General features: G+C 40.6%; 1 protein-coding gene across 2 annotated transcripts in view; it reads right to left on the bottom strand.

Annotated features, from left to right (window-relative positions):
• The window catches only part of BMPER (BMP binding endothelial regulator), a 147931-nt gene that overhangs the window by 35815 nt on the left and 90192 nt on the right, over nt 1–21924 (bottom strand). For both annotated transcript variants that reach the window (XM_034068249.1, XM_031042434.2), the window contains exons 12-13: nt 14363–14692; nt 7998–8334 (exon numbers count right to left, since the gene is read on the bottom strand). In XM_034068249.1, the coding sequence (XP_033924140.1) occupies nt 7998–8334; nt 14363–14692 (667 nt within the window). The remainder of the gene's footprint in view (nt 1–7997; nt 8335–14362; nt 14693–21924) is intronic.

Below are 21924 nucleotides of genomic sequence, written 5' to 3'. Positions count from 1 at the left end.
TGATGATGCTGACAGCTTCTCTCCAAAAAACGGGATTGGTTTTTGCAGCTAAAAAGAAGACTTCAGTGTTGCTGCATTTTTGCTTTGGCACAGGATTGAATTGCACCAAATGGCCTGTAGTGTCCTTTAAAACATGTCCACATGGGAGGATACTATTCTGCTCTTTTACCAGCTCCTCGCCACACCTGCTCTCCCTTTTAAAAACCATGCCTTATATTACATGACTGAAACATCGAGGGTGTTTTCCAGAATGTGAAATTAGTGTAATTATTAATGTGAAATAATTATTACTCTATGCAACAGGGGAGTCTTATTATCAGTCTTTTGCCATGATACTCCTAGGGCACACTCATGCTTATTGTGAAATAGTAGTATCTTAAGATTGCAGCTTAAATAAGGATATTTGAGATGGGGAACTTTATATTACAGAAGTTATGCCTAGGGCATGTTTAAAAAGATAAGCTTTGAAAAATGGCAGGGACAGCAGACCTAGCACTGCAGTCTTCTCCTACACACTTCTTACAGCCAAGAAGAAAGAACCACACATGAACTCAAGTTAGTTAACTCAGTTGCCTATGACCAAACAAATTAGGACTTCTGCCTTGGAAAGCTACCCCTTAGATTTCCCCTTGGAAAAAAGTGGCAAGCAGATAGGACCTAGGAGCCCCAATCTGAATGAGTTTTGTTTTGCCTAGCCACTGAAGAATGGACGCACTGTCTCTTAACCAGCTGAAGCTTCCTTGTCCGTGGTACAGCAAAGCTAACCAAGGACTACTAACTGATGTGAGAGATCAGTGCAATAAACCTGCATAGGAGACGAACAGTCACCATGATAAAAACCTGTCTCCCAAGTATAGCAAAATTCCCACTGACTTCAATGCATCAGGATCTTATCCCATGACTCCAAGGTATGGTAGAAAAACAAACAAAACCACCCTACCAAACCTCTGTTAAAGGTAATCCACAAATAACAAGATCTGAGAATGTAGTCACATACTGACAAATGAAAAGGGCATTTATGGCACCCCCCTTTTCTGTTCAACGTCTCTCCCTACTTCCCCACAGTTCCTATCATCCTCCAGGATCACTTTTGACCTTGTATTTTCACATGCAGACTTTCACATCTGTCAGACACTGGGCAATGGGGAAGACAGTATTAGGTTATGAAACACCTGACTTGAATTTCCTTGAGCCAGGTAATAAACCAGAAACAAATGAAGTTTTACTGGGCAGAAGCAGGTTTTTGCGATAAGTCTCTATATACCTGAATGCATGATAATCGCAAATTGAGTTCATTCCTGGAAAGGAAAGAAGCCTCATATTGCACTTGCAACCAGTAGGAAACAACATCTCATTCAGTGTAAAAGGACAGTGTCAGGTAGGGCTGTGCTCATGTAACTAGGTAAGCAAAACAAACACATTCCAGACATGCTACCCTTTGAAGAAAGGAAACTTTCCTAGGTTCTTATCACAGAGCAGTATGGCTGCTTCATCTGCTTTTCCTACTAAAAAAATCTTTCTTTGTTAAAAGAATAAAGTCATTAACTTTCCATATAGGGAAACACAAAGTGGGTCATCAGGGGAAGCATGCGCTTTCCTGCTGGAAGCAGGCCACGGATGGTCCCAGTTGAATGGTGTCTGTCCAACACCACTATTTTGTCAGAGTTTAGAGCCCTCTCCACCTTCATCCCCCCCTATTTGCACTACCTCAACAGGAAAGAAGACATCTGTGAATCCTCTGGCACTGCTTCAATGTTTTACAGCTGTAATAACCACTGATACAAAGAGAAGAATGTTTTCTAGCCCCAAATTCATGAGGTACTTTTCTAAACAGACACAAGTGGATGGGGGCTTGGTTACGTGAAAAATACCCCACTAGGGCCATGGGTGTGGGGGAAGATAAAGAGGAATCCTGATCCGCAGATAATTGAGCTTAACTTGGCTTCACATTTATCTTATCTGTCCACTCAAACCTATTTGTCCAAATCTAAACTCCTAATCATTAAATCTAAACAGTATTTTTTCTGGCAGCTTGCAGCCACTCTTGGCTCCATCAGATGAAAAATACTTCAAGAAGGATAGTTAACACAGTGGTGATCTATAGACCTATATATGCATCATTTCTGCAGTACTCCTCCCCATCAGCACACAGGTAGCAATGCTTGCTGCTTGCTGCTAGAAATCCCAGTGTGCTGGACACTACGAAGTCTGTTTTCTCCCATTTGATAGCACTGCCAGCCACCAGAATCATAGAACCCTAAAATAGTTAGGGTTTGAAAGGACCTTAAGATCATCTAAGTCATGATGCCTCTTACCTGTAAGGCAGTGAGTTCATCATGGCAATACACAAGACAGCACAGGCTGATATTTAGAGGTGGTTTGGGGAATAATGTCCATTCATACAGAGGCATAAGGTAAAGGCAGCAGGTGGGAGAATGTGTTCCCAAGCACCAGTGCTCTTGTAAAGGTTGGGAACACTGGCTCTGTCTGTGCATTTAGTCTTCTGTGCATTTCTCCAATGCAGATCTGCAAAGGATCACCTTGTATAAGTAGAATGATATAAAGCAGTGAAATTCTGTACAGAAAATCTGAATTATTAAGCCCTTAATGCAAGCAACTAAAGCTCCAGTGGTAACTTCAGATGGTTGGAAGACTCAGAGATGCTGAACAGAGTAGACTGGAAAGTGGCACTTCCAGCTCATAGGAAACTTGAGTCCTGGTACAGATTTGCTTAAAAAAATACAATTATTCTTTCAAATATGTTTAAATTCCATTCTAACCAGAAGCTCTGTGGGTCGTACAGCTGCTCAGTGACAGTTTGCCCAAGAAGCTGAGTAAACTGTTTCATCCTGAGCTCCTCTCTGTTGTGGTTGCACTGCTGCTAGTACTCAGACTCAGAGCCAGCTCTGGGCAGGCAGTCAGACATGTGCAAGAACGTTCCTACCTTAGCACAAGGGCGAGTGGGAGCAACAGCCCCTGCTCTGTGCCAGGGCAGCAAGGGGACAAGCCAAGGTCCATGCCATCAGACCTGTCCTCGAGCCATCACCACTGGTTTGATTGAAAAGGGTGGACAGGCTGCTCTGCCCTGGGGAGACTGGAAAGCCACTGGTGCAGGAGCTGGGACAGAAATGACCCTGGTGAGGACTCAGAGCTACAGCTGCCCTTGGTCACACCACAGATGAGCCCTGGAGCAGCACAGGCCACTGCTGTGCCCACAGATACAGACAGAACCAGAAACCCTTATTTCTTTTATTGCATATTTTGCAATATGCACCCTTGGCAGCTCCAGAGATCCCAGTTCCATACACCCCTTTAACACTTGAAACCAGCTTTTTTGAATTCCTTCAGCCTACATTTCTTTTGCACCATCCTGCTGAGCGAACACAGGGCTATAACCACATGAATTTACAGCTGTAGGACATCATTGTTAACAGGGAAAAAACCCTTTAAACCTTCTGCTTCAAAGCCACAGACCCTTGGTTCCCATCTTTTAAATAGAGCTTGCATTAACTTAGCAATGCTATGGCTCACATGCTCTCTGCAGCCATTCATGGCATATCTGTCAGACAGGGAGCTGATGGACTCAAACAACATTGCAATTTATGCTCCAACTTTGATCAATAATATTTTCACTGGCTAAACAGAATTCTTTAGAAAACCTGCAAAAACACAGCAGTTAACTGCATACAGCTACCTGGTTAATGGACAGAAACTGAATAACTGACTAACCAAGAGCTGAGATGGAGTAATGTCAGCAGTCATAAAGAACATTAAAGACAAAAATTGCAATAAAGTCGATTTGCAATTCCTGAATGTATTTGATTCACAGATTCAAACAGTGAGGCTATTACTATGTTAATTACTGCTTGCTATAAAATGCCAAATATGATTAAATTCAAGTGTTTGAGAGAAAACATACCTCTTAGGACAATTAAAAAAGAGTAACTTATGTATGTTGCAGTAGGTATGTATGTATATACATAACTTAAGTGTATGGTGTTGCTGTTAAAAACATGACAATAATAGCGGCATTAACAAAAATTATAATAGGAAGAGTAATAATAAAAAGACTTGTCTCAAGACTTAGGAGCACAGATTTTCCAATCGCAAATAAAGAAGGCTGCTGTATGGCAAAAGTAAGACATTAAATATTTTTCCAGAGCTATGGCAGCACTGAGAGTTATACTTAAGTTAGACTTGAGCATCATCTAACTACTTATTTATAAACTCAGCTACTGTGTAAGTGTATTAGAAGTGGGTGATATACTGATACCATGTTGATGTTGATGTCACATGCCAAAGCTGCTGGTGATACCAAACTATTAAAACCCAAAAACATCTACCAGAAAGCCACAGATGTTAATGAAGGCGGACTCTAAAAGTGTTAGTCAGTCCTGTGCTTTCCTTTATGGCATCTTCTTCAGCCCAACTTTCAGCACTGCTGTCAGCCTCTGCACCTCTGTCCAAACAGAGGGCTGCCTGTTGCCTTCTGAGGAGGCTCCTGAGAGGCATCATGAATGGATGGGGGCACACTAGAGACCTGTTTCCCACACCACATTGCTCCCTGACCTCACTGGGGCTGGAGTTTTCTCCAGGCTCCTGCTCCAAAGGTACACAATGAGATCAACCATGGGGTATAGCTTGGTGAGCACAGAAAGTTCTCTTCTCCTTCCTCAGGTCCTCTAAGATTCCCAAATCCTCATCGACGAGCATAAATAGTACCATAATAGTTCTTAATAATGTGACAGAGCTTTTTCTGATAACAGCAGCATGAGAGATTCACATGTTACCAAGTATTTTTAGTATTGCTTATATTCAACAGCAGCTTCAGGAGTCTGAGTGCAAGTTTTATTGCTTAAGTGATCAGAGTATCCCCTCTAGAAGCCTGCTACTGAGTAACCTTGGTAATTTTCTTTGGCAAGGATGCTTAGTCATATTAAAATCTCTAAACAGAGAAGCGGCAATGGTGATGAGTGTCACTGCTAGCCTCTTCTTCACTCAAACTTCACTGAAATATCCTGGAAATTCAAAACTGTTTCCCTGCTTAATGAACTTGTCTCCATAAAGTTGAACCCTAAGGATTATTTTTAGAGTGTTATTCATGAATATTGAACAACTAGCAATGTATTAAAGACAAACCAAAAATACCAACTTAAAACTAAACAAACCAAACCACAATTAAAATCCCGTAAAACGTGTCTAGTTACAAAACAAAGAATTAAAAGAGTGGTATAAAAGGAGATGCTAAAATTGTTAGCTTGCAGTCAGGACTATTCCAAAATACTTTCTTGGTGCTTTCTTCTACCATGTGCTTTGCAGAGAAACACATCACCAAAGTCACAGTGTCAAAAAGAAGGGATAAGGGCAAGGTGCACAACTATTTCTCCTAAGGTGTCACAGTTCTATCAAAGTAAAGCTCAGGAGTTAACTGTTTTTCACCTCACAACCATGCAGCTAGATCTTTACTCTTTTAAAACATTAACCATATCATTTTCACCTAACAATCATGAAAATCTTGCTGTATGTGTTTTTTTTGATACTAACAAAAAGAGAAACTGCAGCTCTAAAAAGAAGGAGACTTAAAATTAATCTGAGACCTCTTCACAAAAATCTCCTTAGTAACACAGAGTCAGACAAATGTTTGCAATGCATTGGTCACTGTCTTTTTTCACTGGTATTTGGAGAAAACACACCCTGATTCATGAATTTCCTGCTGAGTTTATTTCTATTTCTGAGAATTCTTATTAACAGCAGGTCACTACCAGAGCAGCATAATGAAAATGAGGCAATGTTGATAATATAGGCAAGAATGACTAAGAAAGGTTAACTCTTGAGAATGCAGTATTTCAAATGGAAATACTATTTCCATTTGAAGTTATTCCTTCAAAGAGATGGATAATAAAACACAAGAACCTGACCCTACCATTCTGCCTCATCACTTCTCTTACTGCTTGAACCTTGTCCATAGTTAGTAAAGCAGAATTGGAAAACTATTTAGTTACACCCAGCCTGAAATCAGAAAACATTGACTAAAGATGTTTTAACTTTTTTTTTTAAAGACCCCAGTGAAAAGCTGAAAATGTCAGTTTAAATTTCTTTCAATGGTCATTTACATTTTCTGCAAAACTACATCACCAGCAATGAGTTCTTTGAAAATAATACACAAAAAATGCAAATCTCTTAAGCACACTTATTTATACTCATATACACAAATGCATGCGTGTTTATATAGGCAAAGATTTATGTTAGAAGGTTCCCAGAACTTTCTTTGAATGCTTGTCCCATAATCATGACCCCCTTTCGGAAATTTCCTAGTATGAGAAATGGCCATGGTCATTGGATAAATTGCTTGCTCCAACTTTGTCAGTTTCTAACAAGAAGTACCATTCTACTAAATACCACTATTTAATTTTAATTTATATTTTATCTTTGATTCCTGTATTGGAATCTAATCTAACAGCTAGCAACATCTACATGGAAGCAAGCTAACAGCTACTTCTGACAGAATATGATGGTCATTTCAACATAAAGTTTCCTTAGGGAAAAACAGACTTTTCTACAAAAGAATATAATCAAATTAAATATTTGCTTTATTTCATTGTCTTTCCAGCACAAATAGAGTACATCATTCTTAAGGAACAGAAATGCTCCATGCAAGCATGTAGAGATTTTTTTTTTGGCTGCTGTAGCCAAAATATAAATCATTTCCACTGTGGTGTCAGGAAGTGTATTGCACTAAATTAATCACTAGCTACTTTTAAAAAGGGACAAAAAATCCACTGCAAAATGAAACAAATCTCTCTGTGTCTGTTTTCCATTTGCATTGTCATCACTTACCTTTAGAGGACGATGGAAGTGAGATGGGAATGTTGCTGAAATGTATTCAACAGACCTGTGTGTGTGTTAGCATCTCTAGTGCTCTCTGCTGTGCCTCCAGCAATTGGAAAAGATAAAGTATTATAACCTGCACACAATATAATCTTCACTATTTTCCCGGCTGCTAGCACAGGGATACACTATAGCAAACTAAATGCAGAAGCACATAGACTACAAGCCAAGCTGTATGTTTTCTAGCGTTTCCTAGTTCCAGTTCCAGACATATTCTGCTGGGCTAGATAAAAGTCTTTCTGTCTCATTATAAAAGAAGAGGAAAGGCAATTCATAAGGGAAATGGAGTCATTTTAGAAAGCTTTTCCTAATAAGCCCAACAGTTCAACAGATGTGCACAAGTGGGGAAAGCTGGGAGCGCAGAGATCAGGCAGCTCCATCCGCCACCATACAAATGTGACTTGGCTTTACTTTTATCTTTTTATGTCAGGCAATCAGAAGAAAAGTCGATTTTATTTACTGAGTGAGGGGCAAATAAACTCATGCCAATTAAAGAACAGAAATGATGTCTCTGTGGTTTAGACTGGAAGCATTTAAAAAATAAAAACCTTGAGTAATTCACTCAGACAAGGCTTCTAGATCCTCATCTGTCTTCCTTTGCTCCCAGGGCAGGAATGGGCACACACTGAACTCTCTTAACTCTCTCCTTGCAAATTCCCAGCTCACAAACTACACCATCCAACAGGCACTAGTAATATTTCATATCCCTGCTTTAATGAAGTAATTTCAAAAATGCTTCTGGGGAAGACACACTTCTCTGGACCACAAGCAATAGCAATTAACGTCAGCCTCAACTTCACAGCTGACTTTGAATGACTTGAAGTCTCTTCCTCTTCTCTCCTCAGTCTCCAAAAGTACTTTTTCTCTGGGTGATCACAAGCCTGCCTGCCCTTCTCACTGCTGACTGCTCAGGTCTTTATTAGCTCAGGATCATCTTCTGATTCCTGACTCAGAAGAGCTCATCATAATGTAACTCTAGGCCTGTATATTAATTCACAGCAAAAGCAGCTCAAATCATGTGCTCAAACGCTACTGAAAGGGGGCCAGCTGTGTGGTTTTGCTCCTCACACAGTAACTTACTATCTCCTTCCACAGCAAGCCACACTTACCGGTAAAATGTGGTATAATCCACGGTTGAATGACAGCTCTGGAACTCCCATGCTTTCAGTTTCTGGCATTCCCGATGGGCTCGGAGTTTCACCCTGACCGTCCCATGACAGAGCTCAGGCAGAGGTTTTCTCTGCGGGCGGCTGCAGAACTCATTGGCCTCCACACGCCAGGACTCGGCAAAGTCATCCACATCAAACTTAAAGTTCCCGTCCCCCCCGATCAGGTCATCTCGCTTGTGCCCATTGTAGTTGCCACACAGACCACAGAGCTTGCCCTTCAGATGAGGCGCAGCCATGACTTCCACAAAGCTGTCTCCATCCCATGAGATTTCCAAGCCTAATAAAGAGATGAGACAAAAATACATGCACACACACACAAAAAAAGAAAATAAGAAGAAAGTGAGAATAACAATGAGTGCCTTGTGTTTGTGAAACAGTGCTCATGGGAACCTAAACAAAGCCATTGGCTTCATTCTGATAATGCTGTTAGGTTTCTACATACCTCCCAGTAAGTGCCTCTGGCAACTGTAGTGTTTCTTAAATCACATTCAATTGCAATACACTTATGCCTGCCTCTGTTTATTTTTGTTCCTCCTCGCTAATGAGTGGGGTTATCCTAAAAAAAATGAGGAGCCAAGGAAGAACTCCTCTCAACATGGAAAGAGGGCTCTTGCAAAATTCTGCAAATGGAATTTGCTAGGACAAATTTCTATCTGATTTCACAGGAGGCCCAGAAATTCAGCCATTGTCACCCATTGTATGGGACATGGACACACAAAGGTGTTATGTCCATGAAACTCCACCAGTGACCAGCTTATGGAAAAGCTGACACTGATTGCTCATTTGAGTGAATATAGAATCATAGAATCATAGAGTGATTAGGGCTGGAATACAACTGTTCCAATACAAGTGTCTTATTTTGTCTGTGTGAAGAGAGTTAAAAAGTGGACCACAGCGATATGTCAGAGGATAAAACTGTAGTAAGAAGGCATTCTGAAAGCAATTCAAACTGTTTATTCAAAAGATGTTAATCACCAGCCTTTTGAAGCTGTCATCCTCAGTCAGCAACACTAAGGAATGATGGTAAATCCCTAACCTTCACCTAGTGGGTGAGATGTAAGTGCTCTGCTACAGTCTGTTTTACAGTAGGCTTTTGCACTCCTAGTACCTCACAAATTGGCTTCTGCAGGTGAAACACATTTTATCTGTCTGTACCCACCTAAAAGCTAGGTATCTAGCTCAAGTCAGCTGTCTGAGCATTCTCTTTGATGGAGAAAAACAGACAGCTCAGAGTCAAAACGTGGGTGTCTAATACAGATGGAATAAGCTAACTTCTGAATGCTTCTCTGTTTCCAGTGATAATTTAGAGAGCCCAGACATCAGGTGGAAGCTAAATTTCTAGTATTTACCTGGGTGACTCTCAATTCAATGAATTCCGTCCTTTGAGGAGTAAATATGTATCTCATAAGGGAAAGCAATTTTAGTATCATATGGAACAAAAACACCACCAAGAATCACTGCTGCTTAACTTCTACCCAAACCAGACTTTCTTTTAATTATTCCAATGTCTGATGAATGCTACTTCACATCTCTGCTGTAACGCTGCACCTGAAGATAACAAATCATTTTGCTGTTAATTTATTCCCATAAAGTACCTGTGCGCAGTGATTAGTTAAGGATAAACATGAGAATCTGCTTTTAAAGAGGATAATACAGATTTTACCCTCTGCTCCCTCTCTGTCCAAGAATACCAAACAGCATCACTCTGTGGTGCAGGACTAGGGCTTTGCTCCAGCTTTCTACATTTACTGTGTGGGCTGGCTTAGCACCACCCTTTCCTCTTGTAAATCAGTGCTTGCCACTATGTGATCCAGATCCTGTCCTATCCTCATGTAAGTAATTATCATACCAGTGACTCAGTTCAAAGCGGGAACCCTTCCTTTAGCAACACATCCCGTTGTCTCCTATGACAATTCCTATCCACGCTGCAGAGTAACAGGATGAGGTTCAAATGGCAATAATGGTTATAAAAGGGGTTCTCAGCCATTGGTTCATTCTGTCTTGGTGCTTGTATGGTTTCCACCATGTCACCAAGGGTTTGGGGAAAAACATACCCAGCAAGGATGTGCAGATAATTCTGCACTACCTATCACTGTAGTCTACTGCATCCTATTTTCTTATCACTATAGGTTAGCAACCATAGGATAAATACATCCTGAGCTGACTATTACTGAAAGCAGTTTCAATTTATCTAATAAACCAAGCTTTGAAAAAGACCTTTAAGATCATCAAGTCCAGCGGTTAGCACCACTGTGTCCTCTTCCAAAGGCACTTTACACCCAGCCAACTGAGAAATTGTGCAAGACTACAGTTGTTAACAAGGCCAGCACAGTGGCAAGGAGGAAAGCCGCCTTTTAAGCTGCTTCATACATTATCATTGCTGGACAAATTCAAATTCCAGCTGTCTTTGCTTCTGACAACGCTGAACAAAACAAAACACAGCTTGATTTGCAGACACCAGATTAATACCGTTGTGCTGGCGTTTATAAAAAACTTCCATTAATTTATAAACCAAGATTTCTTCAGACTTGAGAACCATATGAACTTTCACAAAGCTTGAAGCATCGAGATCCAAATTCTCAGTTCTCCTCAGAAAATAACTCCAGCTTTTAACGCAGTGCTCAACTTCTTCCCCAGCTTCTCCCTCAGAAGCTGCTGACTTTAACACCAGCTAATGATTGTATCTTAAATTTTCCTTTTACAACTTATCTTTTTTCTCAAGCCAAGACTTACTTTCAGTGAAACCCACCACCTTCATTATGAAAGGTTAACTATAAAATTATCTTGAGATCCATGTGTACTCTGTGAGAGTTGTTAATCTACTTGTTACACGTTGCTCTGTGAGCAACCAGTATGCAGATAAGAATAAAAGAAACTCATCACTTTTCATCTCAGCATACAAAAAATATACATTTTTAGATTAGAGAATCCTGCCTTGATTACGGAATTTAAGATTTAAGAGGTTCACAGCTGAACTATGACAAAAAGATGCCCTTTCCTCTAGCTGGGTATTGTATATTCTACTGTAATTGCTTAGATCACAGGGTAATTTCTAGCTTTGATCAACAGCCTGAAGGTTTCTGTCCGTAATGAAGCTTATTTCCTTTTGGGGTAATGAGGGAAGGGTATTTACTCCTACACGCATGATAATTTTGACAGACCTTGATGGCACTGTGCAGAGTGTGCCTTTTTGTTTGGTCACAAGCAGAAAGTCCAGTTGGCTTCTGTAAACCAACAAGAGCTGTGACAGACGGGACTACGCTATGGAGCAATGTTTGAAATGGTCTCGTTGGCAGAAAGAAACTGTTTGGAAGAGTTTATTCGTGCTTATAAATCCTTTCCTTCCCCCCGCCCCAGAATGGATGAGTTTCCCATTCACTTGGACAAGAATCAGTATCCAAGAGATGTGAAGCCAAAGGATGCAGCATCTGTCCCATCTGGAGATATGCAGAAAAGGGATATTCTCTGAGCTACTTTTTAAGGTCTTCCAATTTTCCCCTTCCTTTGATGGATGCTTAACCAACTTGTTACTTGGTTTCTTAACTTGGCACACTATGTTCTCTACTGCATTTAAAAAAAAATCCTTCTGGATTTATGCACATCACACACTGAGTTCCCCATGCTGGGAACTCCCGTCAATTGTTCTGCCTGATTTTTCATGGTAAAGGCATCCTCAAGAATTGGCAGACCACTCGTCCCTAAGGATTTAGTGCCAAAGCGGCACAGAAAACCTCAGCAAAGAAGCTTTGCAAAAAAGATCAACACAGAAACAACAAAAAGTGTTCTTGCACTAGAGAGACAGATAAGTGACACCAGCCCTCTGACCTCTGCTCTCTCATGTTTTCAACACATGGATTTTACACAAGACATACCACCACCATCCAATCGTACCCATGACAAAGTACCTGCAAGTGCAGGGTGCCAGAATCACTGCTGCATGGCATCCAGGGCTACAGCTGGTGAGGAGTTCAGGAACAAAACAGGTTTTCACTGAAAAATGCCAATTCAACAGAACTGAAATGCTTCAGGGAGACATATCAGATTCAATGAACTTCCAACACAGCACAGGCAAGGCTCCAAGCTGGTTTCCTGCCAGCTCGCCTGGTGAGCTGCCTGGAAACCTGGACTCTGAGGGTATGCAACTCCAGGACAGCCCTGCGTGCAGATCACCCTGTAGCCAGGGACCACAAGGCTTCCTGAAACTCTGGGCTCCCCTGTTTTATCCAGGGCTCAGCTCCCAGCTCTCCAAAAGGGAAACCAAAAGCCGTGGGAATGCTGGCTGAGCTGTAAGCACCAGACCCTGCACTTCCCATCCTAATTTTACTTTGAATTTTGCTTGTAGTGCAATGGTTTTGTTTATTTTTCATTACTTCTGCTCCCCTCTCCCCTTTTTTCACCCTACCATGGGAAAGCATATCTATTGTCTTAAAATCCATATTTCATTCTGAAACAGAAAATTCTGCATTTTTCCCCCTCCAGCACTCATAATTTCCTGTGGAACAAAAAGTTTGTCCTTAAACCAGTTCTACTCAGCATATTCTTCCTCTCTGCTGCTTGCCCTCTCCCAGCAGAATGGAGCCATGCTGTTCCACTGCTTTCCAGGTCTTATGTGTTAAGGAAAAGAGGAACTGGCCCATCATGCTGCATTCAGCAAGAGAAACCTGATCCTGCTCTGCCAAGGGGAGGAATTATTTAGGCTATAATCTGCATTGATTACACAGTTTGGTGTGTTGTCATATGCCATGTTTGCACTCCCTCTGCCAACACATGGACAAGGTGGTGTACAGTCATTTATTAGGCTTGCACCAGAGACAAATGGAATAGCAGCAGGATTAGCTGTCATTCATCTTCAGTGGAAAACCTTGCCTTGGCCTGTGGTTGGCTAATGAATTCCACATAGCCAGAATTCATAGCGTTCAGCTGGCTGCAAAGAGAAACCCTCAAGATGCTTTTAATTAGAAGTTGTGAATAATGGTCAACTTGTGTGCATTTTACAGACAGCCACAAAAATCTGCATTGCCACTTTGAGGAATGAGCCCAGAGCTGGGATCCACATTATGCAGACTTACATTTCCAGGGGCTATATAAACAGGTGTCTAAATTCTCAGCTCAACAGTGGGTGCTTAGTGTCCCCCCTTGCAAAAAAAGTGATGCTAGATAATGAGTATGACTATGCGTCACGCCTGTGACCATATCACTCCATAAGAAAGATTGGTTTCACTGCTTTCACATGGCATTTAATTGAATTAACAGTAAATGGTATTCTCACTGAAACAGTACTTCACTGTGTGCATGAAATCTCTCAGGACTACAGTAGTACCTAACACATGCTAATGAGAACATTTTAAACTTCCCCTCAGGATTCATCTATGCAAGGATACTATAGTTTCAGAATAGTTTTATCAAAACAAATGTAAGTCCTTTGGTTCAGCTTTTTGACAGTTAATGCATTTTCTAGGACTCAAAAGACCTGAGAGTCTGCATCTCCCTTCCCTGTTTCCATAAATAAGGTACCAGATTCTCTGAAGCTTCTGATTTCCTTTTGCTTCTGGTGCTGTGGACTCTAGTGCCTTCAGACAAACTCTTACTTGAGCACAGAGCAAACCCAACACGATGGCACTGAACAGCAAATTAAGCTATGGTTTTTCAAGCAGGGCCTTCATTTTGCTGGGTAGCCACAGTGAAATATGCCCATAATTTGACAAATTCATTCTAGCCATTAGTAACTATGATTTTCTATAACTGCTGACTTAGACTGTAAGTTATGTTGCTGCAACTGGATAAAACCATGGATGATATGTTTAAGAACTGATCTCCTCTCTGCTCTCACCTTTAAGTATCAATTGATGACCGCATGCATTGGGTTTGCATGGCAAGGTTTTGGTAGCAAAGGAGGCTATAGGCATGTCTTCTGTGAGAAGCTGCTAGAAGCTTCCTCTATGTATGATAGAGCCTATGCCAGCCGGTTCATGACAGACCCACCTCTGGCCAAATCTGAGCCCATAAGCAATGGTGGTAGCATCTCAGGAATAACATATCTTATCCCTACTCATTGCAGGGGGGTTGAACTAGATGACCTTTGAAGGTCTCATCCAACCCAAACACTATGTAAGAAAGTGAACAATCTCTCCCTTTCCTTATCTCAACCCACAAGCCTTTTGTTGCTCAAATCAGGACACTCTCCCATGTCCATTTGAGAAGGGGAAGTGACAGAGTGGCTTTGATGTCATGCTTTTTTACTGACTGCTGTTCAGGTTGCGTTTGAGAAGTTCTTCAGGGAAAACACACACACAAACTTGCCCTACCTGCTTTGGTTGTCACTTTCAACAAATAACCATCCAGATCGATCTGAAATTGTGGTGTCTTGCAAGGTAGGGAGATGCGGGTCCCATTCCACTTCACTGTGAGGTGCTGCTGGAGGCTGATAGTGCTTCTGCCCAACACAAGGTCCACTGACTTTGTCCAGGAGAAAGAACGGGTCCGACGGGCATCGTTTTTTACCAGCACCTGAAAGGGCGAGGCAGAGGAGGAGCAGTCTTTCGTCAAAACGTACTGACATGTTCCCTGAAAGTTAAATGTCCGTCCATCAAAAGTGTTGTAGTGAGGGTCTCCAAATACAGTGCAAACGCCAGGCTCTGCAGGTGAGTGAGAAACAAAAGCGCCGTATCAGGATCAATCCAAGTCTAAGAAAAGCAGTTGATAAGAACTTAGAGGACGCTGCTCTCACCTATCTATCTGTCCTACAGGGCACATTGGGCTGATGTCCACTAGGAATATATATGTTTGAAAAAGAGAGGCTTCATGGCTTTAGTAGATGTCTTTCCCAAAGTGAGTGGGAACCAAAAGCCAATTGATTCTTGGGGCAGCATAGGAAGGCTAACCCGTAGCTAGGAGCTGAAGACACATCTTTCAACCTATACATTTTCCCCTTGAACATCATGTATCACCTGAACAGTTTAAGTTATTACAAAGTCTGTGAAATATTTTATTTCATTTCTGTAAAATACAAGCAACACTCATGATATCAGACCAGGCACACCCCTGGTTTGCAGAGACCATATGTCTCTAGAGATATGTGATGGGAGCCTTCCCACCTAGCCTTCAGCTTTCCAGACATGAAATGTCTAGTCTAAGTGATTCCCTCTCACTGAGAGAGGAAAAGACATGTCTAAAAAGTCTTTAATCTCACAGGCTTTAGACATCTCTTTTAATACATCGGGAATTACTCTCTGGAGAAGCCTTTCTCTTTGCAGCCAGCTCTGGAATCGCAAACAAGTATCCAAGACTATAGTCATTCTTCTCAGACAGTTAAATTCCCCTGGGATGAGCTCTCACCCTCAAGTTGTATTGTGGGAGCAAAGCCCAATCCACTAATAGAAACAGAATCCAAAACATCACATGTGTATTTCTGAGGCTAATTCTAATGTCCCAGCAAGGCAGAGATGATCCTGTGAAACTAAAAGCCATCAGACTTCACCTGGACCTGGTACTGTCCATACATTATACAGGCACACTGAGAAAAAATGTACATTTATAAACTGTATTGTTCATTTATGTATTTCCCCCACATTATCTGTAGAAACAGCAACTTTATTCTGCTATCATAAGTGTTGTTTATACACAACTGAGGTGTAGTAGTTATGGTCACCATGCTACCAACTAAAAGTCCGTATTATGTGACTAACATGAGGCAATGCCTATTTAGGGGTTGGTATGTCTACCAATCATTTGCATCATGCAAAGGAGATTTCTTATTGATGTTTGCATCCATACACTGGTTGGAGAAGCCACAGCTTAAAAGCAGAACATTTCCATGCTCATGTCAACAATGCTGTGTTACCCTCCAGTTACCCAACAATTGATTGAACTGCTTCACAATCAAAGAGAGCAGCAAATTTATTTGCATTGCAGCCTTCTGGCATAACAATAGGTCCTAACCACATCTCCTTGCTGCTGTTTCTGGAAGAAGTCTCAAAAAGCAGAGAAATGCACACTGCTATTGCCAGCTGGATACCCATGGGCTGAGGCTGCTTTTGAAAGATGATGCCTGCTTTAGGAGGAGGACTTTTTGCAGTAACAAAACTGGACTCAATAATGTGAATAGCATCTATCAAAAAAAACCCATCAAAACAACAATTTGTTCACTGAAAAAAAATCCCATTAATAGCAGATTGAAACCTACAGAAAAGGAAACATGGATGATACGGAAAAGAGGCAGGGAATTCCTTCAGTGGAGTGCAATGCAGCTGTGACTATGCAATGCATGGTTTTTCAGCCTAGGCAGAATGCTATGCTAAAGAAGCTATGATGCTTCAGGCACATTTTTCTAGTTGTAGTTAAAGAGCATCCAAGGATACCTTCATGAAGACACAGAAAATAGGGCTGAAGGGGACCCCTGGAGAAATTACCTTTCCCTTCTGCAGCTGCAATGCAGAATCACCTGTGCCTATTTATTCCTAGCATACGTTTATCCAACCTGCTCTTAAAGAGCAGTAGTTATAGCAACTCCACAGCCTCCTCCAGAAACCAGTTGCAGTTCTCAGCTGCCTTAACTGCAAGTTAGGTCTTCCTAAAGTCTCACCTCAGTGTCCCTCACTGCCATCACTGTCCCTCAGTACCATCACAGAGCAGATGCCTGGGAAATTTACACTTCACCCCTAACTTACCACATGCAGGCTTCTTTAGCTAAGCCAGTAACTGTTCTCAGCATCATTATTATGCCTCTCTGCTGCCTGCAAACTAGGGACCAAAAGTTTCAATTTCTCAAGGACATAATGCTGACAGCTCCATTAGAAGTCAAAATGAACCACATCTCACCAAGATCTCTGGAAATCAGGCCTAAAGGACTTTAAGCAGAGCCTGAAAACCGAAGCACTTAGATACAAGTGTGTAACTGGTTTCTGGAGGGGGCTGTGGAGTTGCTATAACTACTGCTCTTTAAACTATGAGTAAATGAACTTCATTTTTCTTATTGATACCAATGAGAGTATCAAGAACTGTTTCCCAAAGTCCATAAAAAGATTAACTGATCCTTTTTACCTATGGGAAAAGAATCCATAGATTTTATATGGAGAATATCTGACTTCACAGTTACTAAATCATACATGGTTCTGAATTCCTTATATCAAATAATTATCTGTACAATGAATATGAAGATACATTTTATTACCTGCTCAGATTTTATTTCATTTTTTCAGGCTTTAGGTTTTCTTTAGACATGACAACTTATCAACAAAAAACCCCAGCCCCAAGATCACTGAAGATTTCAGAGGAGAGAACTGGTTTTTGTCTGCATTTCTATAGGCCAAGAACATGTTACACACATTATTAACTAACTTATCAGGAGGGGGAGGCTGCTTCTTCACCTAAGCAAGGGGCTAAAAGGCAAGACTTGAAAGGAGCAAACATAATTTAGAGATGTGCAAGTAAAACTGATAAGTACCAATGGGATCCAAAGGAAATATTTGTTTTTAATTTCTAATGTGTTATGCAGAGTAATGTTGGTTTATGTTATGTTACATCGTGTCACGTCATATGTCAACTTGATGCAGTGCAGTTAAAATAAAAAAGAATGTATTTTGGACCAGAGAGCTGAATGTCTGATCCAAATTTTGCTGTTTTCTTTAATAACCAAGGAAATGGAGGAGGGAAAATCTACCTAAAACCAGCCTGAATAATTGATTCTCTGATATCACTGTGTAAAACATTCTTGAAAGGTTTGCTAAAATTGTGAATTTAAAATGAAAACAAAAAATCCACACTCTGCAAGAGTGTGTGTGATAACTCAGGCACTGCCAGGAAGAAGAACTGGTTGGCCTAGAAATAAACCTTAAATACCGGGTGTAACAAGACAAGCAACATGAAAGGAGTTCCTGTCATTTTTAGGTTTTGGATTGCTGTTTATTTCCTTTTGGGAGAGTTTCAATCACATCATGTTTTATGGTTTGTTTTATTATTTTTTCTTTCTTTTTTCCCCCCTTCTGAAACAAACCAGTCTTTCTGCTTGGCTGGTTCTGGAATCTATTGTAAGCACCCATTCTCTAGTTAGGAGCATGTGTGACTTGCTCCTCTGTTGGGACATAATGGATGGAGAGATATTGCTTTGTCACCAAAGGTACACTCCCCAGAGCTGGAGTATGAATTTTAGTAGCTTGTGCTAACAAGGCACAGGGTCATGAGTGAAGATCCTTCCCTATTTTCCCTACAGTAAATTGTTCCCAGCTTATTGTGGATACTCCTTGTATCTATTATCTATCTAGGGCAGAGTTAGAAAAGGGCAATTACATATGATACTTCCCCTTAAGACTCTGCAGCCTCTACCTATGTTTAGCTTAGGGGCTTCCTGAGCTAAACACAGCTTCTCTTTATTTAGTAACCTTTGATAGACTTCTTTTCTGTGACTTATTCAGTCTCCCCTTGAACCCAAAACTGTTTTCAGCAGCTATAACATCCTTGGGCAAAATGCATGAAGAATCATTGCCTCTTTCTTGTTTGAACCTGGCATTCATGCTCTTTTATGACTTCATTTGCTCATCTACACATGCACATGAAGGCAAATATACCCCTTCCCACTCTACCCCTGAATAACAGAGACTTTTCAAAGGAGGGCCTCAGAACTATGTTCAGAAAGCTGTGATTTTCAAAGCACCTTAGGCACTCAGCTCTGATTAAACATTATTGGGAGCTGGCTGCAAGTGTCTCTAAACCTCTTTTGGAAATCCTACATTTAGGCTCCCAAATCACTATTCCAAACTCCTGGCTTTCATAAACACTTCTGGGAGCTCAGCAGTTTTCACATTTGTTTTTTAAGCAACTAAATATGGACTTCACACTTTTACATTTGACAATCATAAACTACATCTGTGATTCATGCAGTTTGCTCAGCTCTCACCCTAAGGCTTTGCAGCTTACTTACAAACTAATAATAATAGTATTTAGGTCCTAAACTGAATACTGTAGAACTATTGGCACGCTTTCCTTGCATTACAAATCATGCACCCAATTCAAATGAAATAGTAACTTTCATTAGAAAAGGTAACAGGGAAGGTAACTGTGGGCAAAGGAGACCGGTTTAGAAAGCACATTTATCTGTACAAAAAAAAAGGAAGCTGAAAAAAAACAACAGCAAGGAAAAGAACATTTTAGCATTTCCCCAAAAGCTTTATGAAATCACGACCTGTTTTGGCCAACACAGAGGGATAAAAGCCTGAAAAACAACTCGTTTCTAATAAGTAGGATGCTCAGTAAAGGTAAGAAGCACTTATTGAAAGAAGTGACTGCCAAAAAGTACCTTTCTGCCTTTCACCCAATGCTCCCCCTCCCCCAGATGGTATTTAGCCTTTCTAGAAAGAGGAGATATATATACTGCATGGTGCAGGCCAGACAGACAGTCAGCACACACATCCTGACCAGCCGGAGATCATAAGCATATTGGCTGGGCAATTAGCACACTTGTAGCTCCAGAGCAGCCACAGGATATATTGTCTCTAGCTGGGTTTATTATTTGTTGGGATATAAAGGAAATGGGACACAAATCCATAGGAAACCAAGTTCTGTTAGCTCTGGTGCTCATGGAATGGCTTGTTTTATTTTTTCAGGAGATCAGAGCAGTCAATTGAAGTCCAAGATGTCCAGATGTCTGGTCACACTCTTCTGGGCTTGTAGGTAGTTAAGAGTGGCCAAGAAAAATATGCTTTAAATTATAACTAAAATTGGTTTGGACACTTTCTAAGTAAGGAGAGGGAGGAAAAAATACAAGTTTACCAGTTAAGGGTGTTCTGGTTGCACATCTATAACTCAAAAAGATCCCAGCCTTTTGAAAATAAAATGAAACTTTGAATGCAATTAGCCCATGTGCTGAATTAAGCCCTAAATCAAACAGAACACATTATTAACTTTTGAAAACTAGCTACAGAACACGCATAATAGAATTTCATTAGCTTTTCTGTAAAAAATGCATAGCCAGAGAGTACTTTCCTCATAACTGCTGCAGAGTGCAGCTTGATATAATACACATTACAAGGTGTGGTGTCAAAAACTCCACAGGAGTCTTTATGGTCTATTTAATAAATAAAATAGCTATTCCAATTTGTCAAAATACATATTTATACAGTACACCATCACAGCTGAAATGGCTGAAAAGGTAAATCACGAACAGCATTCCAGGATGAATAAACAATTGAAGTCTTTTTGTTGATGGATATCTGCAGGGCAAGGAAATAACACAAGAAACAGAACCAGGACGGGCCTATGCTGTCCTTTAGTCCCACTCCCTGCTCTCACAGGTACCTACAATGCATAAACCCACCTTATTGTTGGTTTTATTGGGATTTTTTTTCTTTGAAGAATATTTATTTCTAGAAAAACACACAAAAAAGATGCAGAACCAGGTCAAAGGACCAACTTTTTACTCCTAAGGCTGTATCCAAGTGCCCTTGAGTTTGGTTTAGCTCCACAGGTCATATTGTCAAGTAAAAGAGCTGCAGATTGATTTGTGACAAATGATATTTTCTGCCCCAAAAGAGGCCTTTACTACAAATTCAATGTACTGCTAGACTTAGATGACTGCAGTCCACTTGGGAAAAACTTCATCCATAAAGCCTCACAATGTCTTAGGTAAAACAGTGTTAAGATTATTGATCATGTTAAGATTATTGATCATGAGTAAAATATATCTATATGGTTGCATGAGGAAGCTTTCATACTGCATGCTGTAATTCCAGCAAGATCTAACAATTCTTCTTTGTCAAGAACAAGGATTTAACTTCCCCTGCAAATTCCCATCTTTGTCTGGAGTTGAGAGCAGTCTTTTCATGTTATTTGAACTCAGGTTTAGTGTTTTCTTTTTTTAATATGAAAATGACCTCGGTCTAACATAGGATTACTAATTTATGGAATTGACGTCAGTGGTGATTTCTCTAAATCAAGCCCAAAAGAGTACATTTCATTACATTTTTACAGCAGCATAAACTAAACTGTTGAATTTTCCACTGGTATGACCACTGTGTTTAATTAGTGATAACTGTACGCCAGCCATGGAGCTTAAACAGCAACATGCCAAAACTAACCATAGTTAACTTGGGCAACAGTAGACAAAAGAGATTCTCCAGCCCTTTAGGAGACGAGGTACTTTTTCTCTTTGCAACAACCTGCTTTGAAAATAATCCATTGATTTTTTTAGGGTTCTTTTTTCAGTTTAAAGTGTATGCTTTAACAACGTGACTGTTTTTTACCCACTTCAGAGAAATTGGCTGCATTTAAACCGCACTCAAAGCTCTCCTGTGTACGGTATGTTCTTGTACCTCCCTATGTTGTTTTTACTTTGGAAAATTAATATCTGCTGGACCGCCAGAAATGTTTGGTGTGTTAATATGTGGAGAGAGGATCAACATGAGTGGGTGGGTGAAGGAAAGGGCTGTGCATATACATCTTATCTCAACAGAAGCTGGCTGAATTATCAAAGTTTCTAATTATTATCCGAGATGGTGATCATCACTGAAATCCTTATGCCTTCTGCCTGTCTTCTGATGAGATTTACAGCAGTTCTGGCACAAGGGTGGAATTATTTCCCTGGGAACGGCAACTGTTAAAACATTGATGTTAAAATAGTTAGTGGTAGCCACCACTGTTGTACGACAATGGGTATTTAAGCTCTTTGATTACATTATCTGATAAAAGCTGGGAATGGCTTTTTAATCACAGTAGCTTAGAATCAGCTCACCATCAACTGGCTTCCAAATACTAAAAGGATCCCTAGGGAGACACCTCTCCAAAAAGAGAACCTTTCTGTTTCATGTGCAACAGAGAAGCATGCCACTGTGGAACAGTGCAACGAGCCTCTCAGCCTCATGTCTAGCCAGTTGGCCAT

Source organism: Melopsittacus undulatus, chromosome 1 (assembly GCF_012275295.1).
Source record: "Melopsittacus undulatus isolate bMelUnd1 chromosome 1, bMelUnd1.mat.Z, whole genome shotgun sequence".
Lineage (NCBI taxonomy): Eukaryota > Metazoa > Chordata > Aves > Psittaciformes > Psittaculidae > Melopsittacus > Melopsittacus undulatus.
This window is presented reverse-complemented; position numbering and strand designations above follow the sequence as displayed.